The 16,423-nt window shown below is 40.0% G+C and overlaps 1 protein-coding gene across 5 annotated transcripts in view; it reads left to right on the plus strand.

The window, feature by feature from the left end:
• CEP112 (centrosomal protein 112) overlaps positions 1 to 16,423 on the plus strand; it is a 308,615-nt gene that overhangs the window by 104,037 nt on the left and 188,155 nt on the right. For all 5 annotated transcript variants that reach the window (XR_014175685.1, XM_081956682.1, XM_081956685.1 and 2 more), the window contains one exon: positions 6,124 to 6,203. Coding sequence is in view for 4 of the 5 variants with exons in the window: in XM_081956682.1 (XP_081812808.1) it covers positions 6,124 to 6,203 (80 nt within the window). In the remaining variant the exon portion in view is untranslated. The remainder of the gene's footprint in view (positions 1 to 6,123; positions 6,204 to 16,423) is intronic.

A 16,423-nucleotide genomic window follows, 5' to 3' on the forward strand; every position in this document is an offset into this window, starting at 1 on the left:
ATAAAGGAGGGATAATGATAACAACGTATATACAGGTATGGGTACAACATAAGGAAGCTGGATGTAAATTGTAAACAGTGATTTGGAAAGAAGAATTAGAAAACTTTGTTATTAAATATTATGGATGTTTAGCTAGAATAGGACATAAGGATTCAGTGTTATTGGAGAATTTTAGAAATAGTAAATGAAATGCCAGTATGTGGTTATGTATTAAAGCTTGGTATATTTTATGATGAAGGATGTTTAAACAATTATAGTCAAATGAAAATGGAGGTATGATGATGGTAACATGTATAAATATCTGAGTTAAAATACTTGAGTTAATATGAATTATGCTTGATGACTGTGGAAGAGATGCACGAAAGCCTTTTTGTAACCAACTAATACACTTTCTACAGTATGTAAAGATGGATGTGTTGTGTTTGTTTTGAAAATTAAAAATTAAAAAAAATATTTTAAAAAAGATCCTTTATCACCAGATATCACTGACAAGGTTACTGGCAATGAGCATCACTGGCTGTGTTTTATCTTGGTCTCAGTCAGATATCTGTGGCTCTTCTTTTCATTTATACTAACCTCACTGTATTCCATGGTGTTTGTTCAGTAGGTGCCTGCCAAAGTGCTGTTTTTGTATTCCCCCCCCCCTCCCTTGTACATCCTTTCCCTTGATTGCCTGATCTGACAATCCGGCTTTAAAGACTGCATCTATGCCAGTGGTACCAATGGCTTTTTTCCTGAAATGAACGAGAATGTGTGGTTTTCCCTATTGTGAAGCCTTTTAGACATATTGATAAGTTGCGTGCTCATCAGTAAAGACTGAATATGGATAAGACAGATTCTAGACTCTCTTGCCTATCCCTTCAGGATTCTTTGTCTTCCCCTTCAGGTCCGCGAGATGGTTCTGGTGTCAGTGGCTAGGAACCATGAAATGACATCCTCTTCATTTGGTGATGGTTGGTTGCTTATAGTGGAAACTCTGACCTTGGCCCAGAATGCCTTGTTTTAAATCTGCCTCATTTTCCTATCTTTCCTTCTACAGAGGGTATTAAAGCAGATTCTATTAAGGGCAGGGCCCAATTTCAGTTCTTGGTACTAGAGTTTAAGGCCCTATGATAAGCAGTTCCTCACTTCCTATCCCAGCTCCTCCCTTGCCGTGATTCTGTTTATATGTCATAGTCAACAGTTTGTCCCTAACCTATGACCACAGTTGACCCCAAAATTTCTGTTGTTAAGCAAGACAGTAGTTAAGTGAATCACTGCAGTAATACAGTTGTTAGGTGAATCTGGCTTCTCCATTGATTTTGCTTGTTAGAAGGTCACAAAATGTGATCACATGACCCTGGGACACTGCAACAGTCAAAAGTATGAACCAGTTGCCAAGCATCCAAATTTTGATCATGTGACCATGGGATTGCTGCAACGGTCATAAGTGTGAACAATGGTCATGTTACTTTTTTCATGCCATTGTAACTTTGCACAGTCATTTAATAAATGGTTGTAAATCGAGGACTATCTGTACTTTCTTTTTCCCTAATATTCCAACCTACTTGCACTGTATTTCAAGACTTTCATTGTATATTATAGTTCTTTGCCATCCTCCAATTCTAACATTTTTGGATTCATAAAAAAAAAGATTTTTCCATTTATTTAACAAAGCAGACATATTATTGTAAACTGCGTAGAGAGCTTTGGTTAACAAACAATTAGATTCCAACGGTCGCAGGGAGGGGCAGATACGAGGACAGATTAAGAACTTACAGTCGGTTGGGAGACCGTGGTTGCTGGTTACACCCGGTCGCTTGTACTAACCCCCGCGTTCTAGGTGGTCAAGAGTTACAGACCCAAGGCCTGAGGCTGTTGTTATGCAATGCGAGGTCCGTTGTTAACAAGGCCCCCCTCATTCACAATCTAATTTTAGAGGGGGAGCCGGACCTCGCGGGAATAACAGAGACCTGGTTGGGCCACGAGGGAGGTCTTCCCCTCGTGGAAATGTGCCCACCAGGCTACCGAGCATTTCACCAGCCCCGGGCCCAGGGAAGGGGCGGTGGGGTGGCAGCAATTATTCGGGAGGACTTAGAGCCGAGGGAGTCTACTGTGCCACAGACGTCCGGATGTGAATCCCTTGTTGTGAAATGGGGCCCTGGGAGACAGTTGGGCCTGCTGATAGTATACCTGGCTCCTCGCTATACATCAGCGGTCCTGCCCGAACTCCTCGAGCTGATCGCATCGGTGGCGGTTGAGACCCCCAAACTTTTAGTGATGGGGGATTTTAACCTGCCATCGATGGGAGAAGCATCAGAGGGGGTTCGGGAGTTCATGGCTTCCATGACAGCCATGGACCTGACTCAAATGATTCAGGGCCCGACACATGAGGGAGGACACACTCTGGACCTTGTTTTTGTCTCTGGCCAGTGGCTGAGTGATCTGGGAGGAGGGGACTTAACCATCACTCCCCTGTCATGGTCAGATCACTCACTCCTTCGTCTTGACTTCCCTGGTGCTACCTCCCGCTGCGGGGAGGCGGAACCGGAAAGTACCAGATGGTTCCGCCCCAGGCGCCTGATGGAACCTGATAGGTTCCAGACGGAGCTTGGGCCACCTCCTGTAACCTTGACCCGCCCCCGGGTAGAGGACCTGGTGGTCGCGTGGAATAATGCGACTACTGGGGCCTTGAACCGGGTGGCGCCTTTGCGGCCTCTCCGGCGGCAACGATCCACCCTGGCCCCTTGGTTTACCGAGGAGCTAAGGGTGATGAAATGCCGCAAGAGACGTCTAGAGAGTCGTTGGAGATCCTCTCGCTCCGAATTTGATCGAACACAGGCACGAGCCCATTTAAGGACGTACCTTGTGGCATTGAGAGTGGCCAAACGCCAACATTGTGCCACTCTCATTGCATCCGCGGAGAACCGCCCTGCCGCCCTGTTTCGGGTGTCCCGCTCCCTCTTGTTTCAGAGGCCGCGGGAGGCCCCTCTACAGGGCAGGGCAGAGGAATTTGGTAAATATCTGCAGGATAAAATCGCTAAAATCTGGAGGGATTGGGTCCCTGTCAGTGGTCCAATGGAGACGTCCATGGCGAGTCTTGAGGAATCGATCTGGGAGGAGTTTGACTTGGTTGCCATCGAGGATTTGGACAGAATGCGTGGACGACTGCGACCCACCACATGTTTATTGGACCCGTGCCCCTCCTGGCTTGTACTGGCATCCTGGGAGGTTACACGAGACTGGCTCCTGGGCCTAGTGAATGCTTCGCTGAGCGAGGGGTCTCTCCCGGCCGCCTTGAAAGAGGCGGTGGTGAGACCCTTGCTCAAGAAGCCTTCCCTGGACCCTTTGGAGCTGGCCAATTATCGTCCTGTCTCCAACCTTCCCTTTTTGGCGAAGGTTGTAGAGAGTGTGGTGGCCTACCAGTTTCCACGACATCTGGAGGAAAATGATTATCTAGACCCGCGCCAGTCCGGCTTCCGCCCCGGTCACAGCACGGAGACGGCCTTGGTCGCGTTGGTGGATGATCTCTGGAGAACCAGAGATAGAGGTTGTTCCTCTATCCTGGTCCTATTAGACCTCTCGGCGGCTTTTGATACCATCGACCATGGTATCCTGCTGCGCCGGCTGGAGGGGTTGGGGGTCCGGGGCACCGTTCTGCGGTGGTTCGGCTCCTACCTTTCTGGCCGGATGCAGCGTGTGTTGGCAGGAGAAGAGAGGTCGACCCTACGCCCCCTTACTTGTGGGGTGCCACAGGGGTCGGTCCTCTCGCCACTCCTGTTCAACACATATATGAAGCCGCTGGGTGAGATCATCCGTGGTTTCGGGGTGGGATACCATCTGTACGCTGATGATACTCAGCTGTACTTTTCCACCCCGAACCACCCCAACGAGGCCATCGAAGTGATGTCCCGGTGTGTGGAAGACGTACGGATCTGGATGGATGACAACCGACTCAAGCTCAACCTCTCCAAGACAGAGTGGCTGTGGGTACCAGCTCCCCGGTTCAGCCAATTAATTCCATCATTGGCCATTGGGGGCATTCAACTTGCCCCCGTGGAGCGGGCGCGCAATTTGGGCGTCCTCCTGGATGCCTGGCTGTCCATGGATGACCATGTGACAGCCGTGGCAAGGGGGGCGTTCCACCAGGTTCGCCTGGTGCGCCAATTGCGCCCCCTACTGGACCGGGACGCCTTACGCACAGTCACTCATGCGCTGGTGACGTCTCGCTTGGACTACTGTAACGCTCTCTACATGGGGCTTCCCTTGAAATGCACCCGGAGGCTACAGTTGGTCCAGAACGCAGCCACGCGGGTAATTATGGGGAGTACTAGGTACTCCCATGTGACACCGTTCCTGCGCGAGCTGCACTGGCTTCCTGTGGTCTATCGGGTGCGTTTCAAGGTTTTGATAACGATCTTTAAAGCGCTCCATGGCTCAGGACCTAGTTACTTGCGGGATCGTATTCTGCCCCATACATCCCTGCGACCAATCCGCTCGCACAGAGAGGGCCTCCTCCAGGTGGCGTCCACTAGACAGTGTCGGGGGGCGGCGCCTAGGAGTAGAGCCTTCTCTGTGACGGGCCCAGCCCTGTGGAATGACCTCCCTCCGGATATTAGGAATACCTCTGACCTCCGCTCCTTTCGTATTAAGCTTAAGACCCACCTATTCCAAGTAGCTGGCCTGGCTCAACTTTGATCTAACCATATCGCTCCTGACGGGTTTTTAATTGGGTATTTTAATTATATTTAATTATTTAGGGGTTTTTAAACACTGTATTCTAATTGTTTTTTATTCATCAGCCGACCTCCTCCTTGTGTATGTCTCGGTATATGTCTCTGTTATATGTTTGTTTTGTCCACATATTTATTTCATATGTTTCATTGTACGCCGCCCCGAGTCCTTCGGGAGAGGGTGCGGCTAAGAAATAAATATTTATTATTATTATTATTATTATTATTATTATTATTATTATTATTATTATTATTATTATTATTATTATTATTATTATTATTATTATTATTATTAGATAAAAAATATGAGAATGTTAGTAAACTTAGATGGTAGCGTAGATTTGCTATAATCTTACTGAAGTCAAATAAAATTAGAAGTAAGGTTATCAGGTTCAGAGATTCAGTATACTGTTATTTTTATTGTGTTTGCAAATATGTTGCAGTATGTACCTTGTTTCTCTGAAAATAAGACCTTCCCGGATAATGAGCCTTCCCCCAAAATATTGCAACACAGCAACAACCATGAGGTGTGCCATGCTCACCGCCTCTTGCACCTCAAAAATAATAAGACCTCCCCCAAAATAACCAGTTTCGTTGTATTTAAGTACAATGACAATAGAGATTATACTTATAAAAAGATAAGGCCAAGTGCTTATTTCGAGGGTCAAAAGAAAAAAAGACCCTGTCTTATTTTCGGGGAAACACGGATGATCTATTACTTTCGTATCATTCTGTTAGTTTTTAGTTTGTTGTTTTGATTTGTTAGATTACCCTGGGTGGGTATGGTATGCGTTAGAAATAAACTGTTTACTTGTTTTTTTTAATTTATTTTCAGAACCTCCATATCATTGTAAATAGGTTTTCTTTGATATTTAAAAATTCAGATGTTTAATTTTTTAACATAAACATTGACAAATACTAATTTTGTTTTTTTAAAAAACTGAATTACATAAAGTATCATCTACCCCTGGCCTCTGAAAGCTGAAGTTGGTAAGGTGACAAGAATTTAGTAGGGCTGCAACTTTGAGGACTCTTAAGTCGCTGCCAGTCAGATTAGACAAACCTAGGTAAGATGGAATAGTCACACTTTATTAAGTCGGTTTCCTGTGTGACAAACATTTAGCTTTCTTTTGTGATTTTTATAATTCAACATAGATTGTAGAGATAATGTGAGCACTATTCTGAAAACAGCTATGGTTTATTAGATCCTCAGTCCATATTTCAACAGTCACAATTCAAAGATGTGACATACTCACATAAACATCATAATAATTACATTTTTTGATAATAGTAGTTTTGTGTTGTGAAAAGACAACCATTCAGGTGCAGACGTCCCAAGTCTGAACAATAGTGGATATGTCACTTGTCACATGGTTTCTAGAATTAACTCTGCCTTTGTTTTCTTAATTAGATTTATGAAATTCAAAGTGATTTTGATAAAGAGAGAATAGAATCACATAAGAAGATACGGAAGTTGGAAGATCTTCTGAGGTAAAAAGAATATTTGATTATGAAATCCTTTTTTGGAATGGCTTTAAGAAAGATTATACTGGTAGTCCTTGACTTGCAACCATTTATTTAATGACCACTCAATGTTACAATGGCACTGAGAAAAAATGACATGACCATTTCCCCCACTTATGACCATTGTGTTCCCATGATTAAAATTCAATACTGGCATATATTTATGACGGATTAAATGTTCCGGAGTCATGTGATCACCTTTTGCAATCTTAGCAAAGTCAAATGGGAAAACCAGATTCACTTAACAATGTGAATTGATGGCAAGATTCTTTCTGTAGTTTTATATTGAATTTTCTGTTTGTTGGCTAGATTTTATCTGTAAATCTAAGATAAATTGGAATGTTTGAACATCCTAATAATTATATGTGAAGATTTATGTAGATTACATTATTTTATACTTGCTATATGAATAGGATTAAGTAGCTGAGGCACAAAAAAGTTCACAATATTACTTCAAAGAAAAAAAATCTCGTACGTTTAATAAATTAGGAGTGGGTACCTAGGCCCCAAGAAATCACTATAGATTTCATAGATGATCTATTTAGGGGATGTGTTAAGAAAAAATGGAAAATTTAATGCTCTATAAAAATATGACTATGATAAACAAGAATTAAGCATCTATCTATCGTATTTTGAATTTTTTAAAAAATTGACCGTAAGCGGGGATACTGTTAGGTTTCTTTTAATTGTATTATCTTGCCTTCATTTTTCTTACACAGCTGAGAATATTAGGGAGAAAATGCTGGGAGATTCATGTACTTTCTTCCTAATTTCAAAAATGTGTTGTTTAGTGTCCTTTGTATGAATTAAAATTAAAGTCCATTCCTACTTCTTTTTCCAGTCATGAATTACTGAAAATTAATGGCATGTTCCCTCAGGAACAAAACACGCACAGACATGGAAGAAATATCTTTGCAATAGTTATTCTGTTGCAATGGTTTCAGAAAGATTCATGCATACATATTCAACGATATGCTGCAATAAACTAAAATATTTCGGACTTTTCAATACAAAAGGCTAGTTTTTAAGGAAAGAAAAGGAAGCAAAATACACCTTTCCATTTTTGAACTTTTAAATATTTCTCCCATCCACCTTGAATGCTGAATTTCATGTTTAAGAGTGAAAATTATGTTTTAATGCAACAAGAAAATTTCCTTTTTCCTAATTATCCTTAGCTTCCTGAACCTCGCCCATTTTCTCCTTCTGCAGGGCCTTTGTGCTGGTCTGCCTATCAGTCTGGCCACTAACTTCCCTTCCCTACTTTCTTTTAGCCATTGCTACTATACCTTCTTTGTTTACTTCTGTGCAAGACCTATACACCAACCCAGTTGGCCATCTTTCCGACAGCTTTCCTGACCTCTTCCATTCCAATTTCATCCATTTCTTCCTACCCTCCCATGTGGTCATTGCTACCTTGGCCTACAATTATTGCAGAAACAGGTCTGCTAATAACTGGTGTTTTTTTTTTCTGAACATAGATCACATCAAATAACTTGTGCATAGAATGTACATACTTGCAGAGGGAAAGTACAGGTTTACTCATTTGTCTCAAGTTACTCCCCTTTTTCTTGTGTAAGCCAGCAAATGTGTAAGAAAAATAACAAGTTTAAGTGCCTACATTGTGCATTCCCTGACTTTGCCTATGCAAGTCTACTATTTTTTTTCTAGTTTAATATGATAAGCCCTTTTCATCTAAATATTTATGAGTTTAAAGCTGTGGACTTAACATTCTTCCGAAGACCCAGAAGATCCAGTAGATCAGCATGTCTTAATAGCTATTGGTTGCATTGGCCCTCCCTATTTCACGATGGCTTTTCCAACAAAAGGAAGTGTAGTTGACTTTATTTTTTAATTTTTTAAGTGGCCAGACTGTTACAAAGCACATAATTTGCCTTTAAAATTAAAAAAAGTGCCCAAGAAATTATGCTCGAATGTCTTGTTAACAATTTGTACTACAGAACTGCCCCTGAAAAAAAATCAGAGCTTGCCAAATTTGTCGTAAGAAAGAAATGTGTAAAAGGATAGGCTGGAACTAGCTCTATGAACAGGAATATATATGTATGACCACAATTGAGCCCAAAATGTATGTTGCTAAGTGAGGCAGGTTAAGCAGGTTTTGCCCCATTTTATGACTTTAAATGAATCTGGCTTCCCCATTAGTTTTACCTGTCAGAAGGTCACAAAAGGTGATCACATGACTTCAGGACCCTGCAACCATCCTCGATACATGACAGTTGCCAAGTGTCCAAATTTTGATGACGTGACTGTGGAGATGCTGCAACGATCGTAAATGTGAAAAATGGTTGTAAATCACTTTCTTCAGTGCTTCGTGTGGTCACTAAATGAATGATCAAAGATTACCTGCAGTAAGTTGAGAACTAGCATCTGCAAGCAAACAACCAAGCTCAGTGAGCAACAAGGACTCCATGAGAATCCAAGTAACATAATTTTTCTGCTTTCAAAAAGGGAGATAATTGCAAGCCTCACAATGGTTGTTTTTTTTTTCCTTGAATGAGTAGCTAGGATAAAGAACTAATTTTAACCCTCCCAAAAGGAAGAGTTTTCTCAATTTTCAGACCAGGTTTGCTACCCAATAGAGAAATCAGATTGGATGGGGAGCTTCATTTCTTAGGCAACATTTTAATATCCTACTCTTAAAATATTCCTATTAATTGATTTGGTCCTTTTATTTTTATCATTTAGCTTCTGCTTTTAATAGCCTACTATCTGTACTTATTATACTGCGGTAAATGCTCCTGTTGATTCCTTAGAAATGTTTGAGACATGAAAGCATTCTTATTCTTCCCTCTAGATAACATTTATGCTTCCTTTTCTATGCCATGGCTCCCTGTGTTTTGTTCCTTTGTTCTTTTATTCTTTTTATGAAGTCAGTGGTTTAGTTCGGTGGTTAGTGACCATAATAAAGATTATGATTATTACGTTTAGTATCTTCCCCCAAAAGATTTAGCAAAGTGGTTTGAATGATTTGGCTTATAAGCTTGCACAGTTATAAATTCAAATCCTTACGTATCAAATTTAATTCCACAGCAGAACTTTTGAATTTTCTTATGGTTTCTTTGCCTGCCGCTGCTATAATTTTCCCACTTCTATCTGTTATTCTCATGAATGACAGGATGGGCATACAAATCAGTGTGATAAATTGGAAAATATGAGGATATATAAGAGATCAGTACGTTGACAGTTCTCCTTGCCAGACCCATCACAAAATTCATTTTGGATAAATTGAAGATTTTTTCCTCCTCTTACAGTTTCCTTTGCCAATTAACTGTTGAACATTTTTCAGCTCTAAGTAAGAGTTCAGGATTTCAGCCTCAGGCTAACTATACTGATGGTTGAAAATTTGGATGCAAACACAAGATTTTAGGCCACTTAAGTTTTATTTCTTTGTTTTGATGCAATATCTAGGTGTTTCTTAAAGCTTATTCTCTAAAATTAAATATGAATTAGTGGAAAAGAAAAAGATACGTTTTTCAGTACAATTCCATACTCAAAAATTAAGGTGGACATTTTCTATTAACAAAATTTTATACTTTATTGACATCCATTAATTTTGATTGGCTGAGCTAGAATGCTTCCAAGGGACTTTTTGCTTTTGTTTTCAGACTTAACAGTGAAGTCATTAAACAAATCAAGTGATTGTTAAGTGAACACATGGTTGTTAAGCAACATATCCAATGGGCATTTCATTGCAAATCATGGTCTCATGATGGGACCCTGCAACTGGTGGTGAGCCAGTTGCCAAGCACCGAAAATGCAATCACATCTCTGTGGTGGGAGGCGCAGCAGTTATAACTTAAGAGCAGTTGTAAGTCTGTCATAGCTTCAAATGGTTGTTAAACAATCGGTCGGAATTGGAGGACTACCTATAGCAAAAGATTTTTTTTGGGGGGGGAGGTACTTTTATATTCCTTTCAATATGTTTCTGTATTCTGGTAGTTCCTTATACTCCCCAAGTCCATGATTTTAGTTTTGATTTGACTTTGATTCTCATATTACTGTTTGGTAGCGTTAAACAGTCCAGGTGATCAAGAAGCAAAGTAGTATTTTCTGTCTAGTAGAAGGACACCAAAGCTATAGTTTATAAAAGTTACAACATTCTTATAAGTATTTAGAAGGACATGGACCTGAAGGCATTGCTCTGTAATGTCTCCCAGAACAACCTGGTCCTAGAAGTATGTCTGGTCCTTCTCTGTATTAGCCCTTCAGGAAGCATTTAAGATTGTCTTTGAGCAGGCATTTGGGTATTGATATTTTGGGATTGTTTGAATCAGGTAGTGGCAACATATGCCCAATTTTGTTGTTTTGTTCTATTGTAATTTTATCCTTTGAAATCTCCAATTCGCTTAAACTGCTTCAAATGTCAATAAATAACAGATAAGAGCTTTTCCTCCCTCTTTGCACTTTAAAACATATTTGAAATCCTTTAAGTCTCTTCTTCAGATAAAAACAATTTATTTTCATTTAGATAAATATTTTTTCCATCCATTCTGTTAATAGGCTGAATGGTATGAATACTTGGATACATAATTTGTTGCTGTCTACTAGTAGGACCTTCTCCTGATGGGGATCTGATATTTTGTATTTTAATGAGAAAAGGAAGGTAATTTTTTGTTTGCTTTGGGTTTTGATCTTCTCTCTGACTTCTTGGATATAAATACTAAAGTATTTTAAAGGGCATTGCAAACCTTTATACCAGATTTTACTTGCTCAAATCAGAATCTTTCTGGGAAGAGATAACCATTTTCATCTGTGACAGAAGGATTCTTATGCATTTGCTGTTCAATATTAGCTATAGAACTACCCACACAAACATTTTGAGAGGTGCAAAATGTGGAAAAAGCTACTAGATGTATCCATTTAACTTTTCTATTGTTACATCAATATTATTTCTACCTGCCTCAAATGCTCTTCTAAGACTGAGAGGTTCAGACTGTTCAAAATTGGCGGGGATAGCTGATTACTCTATGACAATTCAATGGAAGTCAGTGTTTTTTCTGATTATGAATGGCAGAGGTAGTATTCAGCAAGTTCTGACCAGTTCTGGAGAACCGGTTGCGGAAATTTTGACTCATTTGGAGAACTGGTAAATACTACCTCTGACTGGCCCCACCCCCATCTATTCTCTGCCTCCCGAGTCCCAGCTGATTGGGAGGAAATGGGGATTTTACAATAACCTTCTCCTGGAGTGGGGAGGGAATGGAGATTTTACAGTATCCTTTCCCTGCCACACCCACCAAGCCACACCCATAGAACCATTAGTAAAAATGTTTGAATCCCACCACTGATGAATGGGTATATTTCGCTCCAGTCTGTAGAACTTCCTGATCCCCCAACAGATGAAGAAGTCTGTGCTGTAGCAACTGATGGAAGGTTTGCCATAATATATTACTCTTTTTAGTTGAACTCTTAAAGGTATTCATCCACAATAAGGCATTTTCCTTGATGATTGAATTCCTTGAAAGCCTGAAGACCAATAGTTGAAACTCAATAAGTATTTGCCATCCAGTAGGTTTGGAATAGCGTACATTCACAAATTTGTGAGCATTTCAGGTGATCTGTAGGCATTATTTTACAATGTAAGAAATAGAGCATGGAATGAAATGTAGTGGTATGATATTCCATCATAGATATAGTTACATGCAATGTTTTTCCAAGATGTTTGAGGCCGTATTATCAAGAGGTACTTGCATATGACTTTATGCTCTTTCATTTTTGTGTAATGTTTCTATTATCTCTAAATAAAGCTGTTTGATTGAAAAACTGAAGTAAAATTCAACAACCTCCACAAATATGATCAGCACACATGTAATAATATACAATGTGAAAACTATACAACACAAAATATTTATAAGTACATATGGAATAAGACTTGGGGACATTAGTATATTCTTTCTTCACTATTTGGAAACCATTTTTAGAACTGAGTAGAATTTCAATTATAGCTCTTGGATTTACTAAGTAAAATAATAATGAAAATAAAGGACTGGTCAATTTCCCTAAAGAAAAAAAAACTCATACAGGTGAAACTTGAAAAATTAGAATATCGTGCAAACGTTCATTTATTTCAGTAATGCAACTTAAAAGGTGAAACTAATATATGAGATAGATTCATTGCATGCAAAGCAAGATAGTTCAAGCCACGATTTGTCATAATTGGCTTACAGCTCATGAAAACCCCAAATCCACAATCTCAGAAAATTAAAATATTGTGAAAAGGTGCAATATTCTAGGCTCAAAGTGCCCCACTCTAATCAGCTTATTAAGCCGTAACACCTGCAAAGGGTTCCTGAGCCTTTAAATGGTCTCTCAGTCTGGTTCAGAAGGAATCACAATCATGGGAAAGACTGCTGACCTGACAGTTGTGCAGAAAACCATCATTGACACCCTCCATAAGGAGGGAAAGCCTCAAAAGGTAATTGCAAAAGAAGTTGGATGTTCCCCAAGTGCTGTATCAAAGCACATTAATAGAAAGCTATGTGGAAGGGGAAAGTGTGGAAGAAAAAGGTGCACAAGCAGCAGGGATGACCACAGCCTGGAGAGGATTGTCAGGAAAAGGCCATTCAAAAGTGTTGGGGACTTTCACAAGGAGTGGACTGAGGCTGGAGTCAGTGCATCAAGAGGTACCACAGAAAGACGGATCCTGGACATGGGCTTCAAATGATGTATTCCTCTTGTCAAGCCGCTCCTGAATAACAAACAACATCAGAAGCGTCTTACCTGGGCTAAAGAAAAACAGACCTGGCGTGTTGCTCAGTGGTCCAAAGTCCTCTTTTCTGATGAGAGCAACTTTTGCATCTCATTTGGAAACCAAGGACCCAGAGTATGGAGGAAGAATGGAGAGGCACACACTGCAAGATGCTTGAAGTCCAGTGTGAAGTTTCCACAGTCTGTGTTGATTTGGGGAGCCATGTCATCTGCTGGTGTTGATCCACTGTGCTTCATTAAGTCCAGGGTAAATGGAGATTTTGAAGCACTTCATGGGTCCTTCCGCAGACGAGCTTTATGGGGATGCTGACTTCATTTTCCAGCAGGAATTGGCACCTGCTCACATTGCCAAAAGCACCAAAACCTGGTTCAATGACCGTGGGATTACTGTGCTTGATTGGCCAGCAATCTCACCTGACCTGAACCCCATAGAGAATCTATGGGGCATTGCCAAGAGAAAGATGAGAGACATGAGACCGAACAATGCAGAAGAGCTGAAGGCCGCTATTGAAGCATCCTGGTCTTCCATAACACCTCAGCACTGCCACAGGCTGATAGCTTCCATGCCACGCCGCATTGAGGCAGTAATTGCTGCAAAAGGGGTCCAAACCAAGTACTGAGTACATATGCATGCTTATACTTTTCAGAGGTCCGATATTGTTCTATGTACAATCCTTGTTTTATTGATTGCATGTAATATTCTAATTTTCGGAGATGGTGGATTTGGGGTTTTCATGAGCTGTAAGCCATAATCATCCCAATTATGACAAATCACGGCTTGAACTATCTTGCTTTGTAATGAGTCTATCTCATATATTAGTTTCACCTTTTAAGTTGCATTACTGAAATAAATGAACTTTTGCATGATAATCTAATTTTTTGAGTTTCACCTGTATGTTATATTGATTAGATGAAAATGTGCATGGCATCTAGTTTGATTTTATAATTCCATTTCATTTCCTACACTAGGAAGAATTGAACTGCAGAAAAACATTGTCTTGCAAAATATATAGTTAGGACACTATTGAGACTTACAACATAAGAGCTGCTATCATATTACCTACTGGGAAAAGTACAATCCTTCCTATGATCAAATAAATTGTCCTCTACCTGTAAGAAACAGGGATGATATGATTCTGACTGGTAGAAGCAGCTGTAAATTTGGTTTTCCACAGTCAACTGTTAATTGCAAATCTTCAGACTGTAAAGCCATATTTCTAGACTACGCCAGGGACTTCAGTCATCTCCCTGTAAGTTAAGATTTAAACTATCAAGGAAAGTATTAGCTGAAGCATCAGGCATGTTATTCTTTTCAGAATCACTTTACTCATTGGTGTAGTTTTTATAGATACTTTTTATTCTAGTTTTTAGTTTGTTGATTAATGCTACTGGCACTTTGATATAGCTCTTAGGTCCCTCATAACTTGGTTTAACTACCTTACTCCTCAAGAATTCATTTTGTTATAGTCATTGAAATAAAAACCGATACTTTATTGGTACTCTGGTGCTGGATTTATATTAGTATCTCATAATCCAAAAGTGTTTGGGATGGAGCAGTGATGGCTAATCTTTTCCGGACTGAATGCCCAAAATGCAATGCATGTGCAGGCCCCATGCAGGTGCCCCATGCATGTGTCCCGCCCCCTGCATTTGCCCCCTGCATGTGTGCAGACCCCGCATGTGCACCACCTCCCTGTGCATGCACATTCCCCCACATGCACCCCAACTCTGTGCATGCACATGCACCCCACATGTGTCTCACTCATGCACAGCAGAAGCTGACGACCAGCTAGATGGTGGGATTCACAGGTGCATGTGCCACCTGTGGCACACGTGCCATAGGTTCACCATCATGGGGATTGAGCATCATGTTTAAACAGGAAACCTGGAGTCATTTTTTATTTATTTGTATTCCACCTTTATTATTTTTACAAATAATTCAAGACAGTGGACATATCTGACACAATGCTACAGGAGGTGCCTTTCACCTGGGACAGCAGGCAGACAATCCTTCCCCAGTCCTGCCATTATAGCCAAATGGCAGCTGAAGTCAAGTTGAAGTCACATCAGACACAAACCCAGAGCTTCCTGTGCATGAAGGAGTGCCTCCCTCCTGTTTTTGGCTACATAAGGTCCACCATCATTGTTAACTTTTTAAAATATAAATTTTATCCTTATCATAAATAAAATTTAAGGGAATTAAAACAAATAAAGAGAAGAAAGATTAATGAAAAAGGAAGTTTATCTGACTACTTTTTGTATAATGCTTTTTTTCTTTCTTTTTAAATAGTTCATTGAATATTAAATTCCATAACTAAGTTGTTCAGACGTTTGTTGAAAGCCTTAGTGAGCTAAATGTTGCTTTTTTGGTAACATGGTGTTATGATGTAGTAGGTACCTGGATACAAGATCCAAACCACCTATCTCTTCCTGAAATAAGAGGACATCTTAAGATAACCCACATGACTCCACCCAGCTGCTGTTCATGATTTAACCACATTAATTGTCATTTTGTGGTGCTTATGGGTCCAGTGACTGGGGGTTGAGAGAGGAACCCTTTTTGCACAACCCAGCCTTTTTAAAGAACATTGAGCTGGACCAAATCATAATCACTTTTGATTTGCATTTTATACTGTTGCTTTGGAAGGATTAAATACCTTTGGAAGAGCAAGAAATGTTACATTCGCTTGGTGAGCTCCTTCTCTTTAGATAAAGAATTTTAAATACAATTTTAAAAGGTCTTGAAAAATGTTATTAAACAAGATAATAGGGCTTTAAAGGTTGGAAACTAGAGGGAGCTGGAGGATAACAACAGAATGCAAGAAAATACTCTAATAGTGAACTTATTGGAAACTTATGAAAAGTTTTTGAAAACTATGACAAATGAGCTTTGAAATTATTGGAAATGATGGATAGATGAAGTGTTAAGGATGCAATGAAAGAAGAACAAGACACTGGATAAGTTTGAAAGTAATTTGAAAGTGAGTATAAATGCGGAAGTAATGAGAAGGATGCAGAAAAGTATGTATTGGACTTTCAAATGAAACAGGATGATGCTTCCGTGTCTAAAGGACATATGCAGCTAACAAACCAGAAAGGAGATGTAGATGTTTTTGTTTTATGTGATATATAAAAGAGATCTGTCAGAGTTTTGAGGGATATTTTTGAGAAGTGATAAAAAAAAAGTTTGAATTCCTCTTACTGGATGTACAGAAGAGGCTTGCTAAAGTTCTGAAAGATTTCGGGGAGACGAAGAAAGCCAAGATGACAAGAAATCAACTACAGTAGTCTATTTGAATGGGTTAAAAGTTAAAATCTTTTAAATGTATAGTGAAGTAATATAAAGCTGGCTTATTTAATCGAAGTTAAGATGACAATATAGTTATATCTGACAACCCTTCCTGGACTTTTGCTGGTAAGGAATGAATGAAAAGATTTGGAATTTTGTTTTTAGTTAATAG

The sequence above is a fragment of the Natrix helvetica genome (assembly GCF_964273705.1).
Source record: "Natrix helvetica genome assembly, chromosome: 1".
NCBI classification, from domain to species: domain Eukaryota; kingdom Metazoa; phylum Chordata; class Lepidosauria; order Squamata; family Natricidae; genus Natrix; species Natrix helvetica.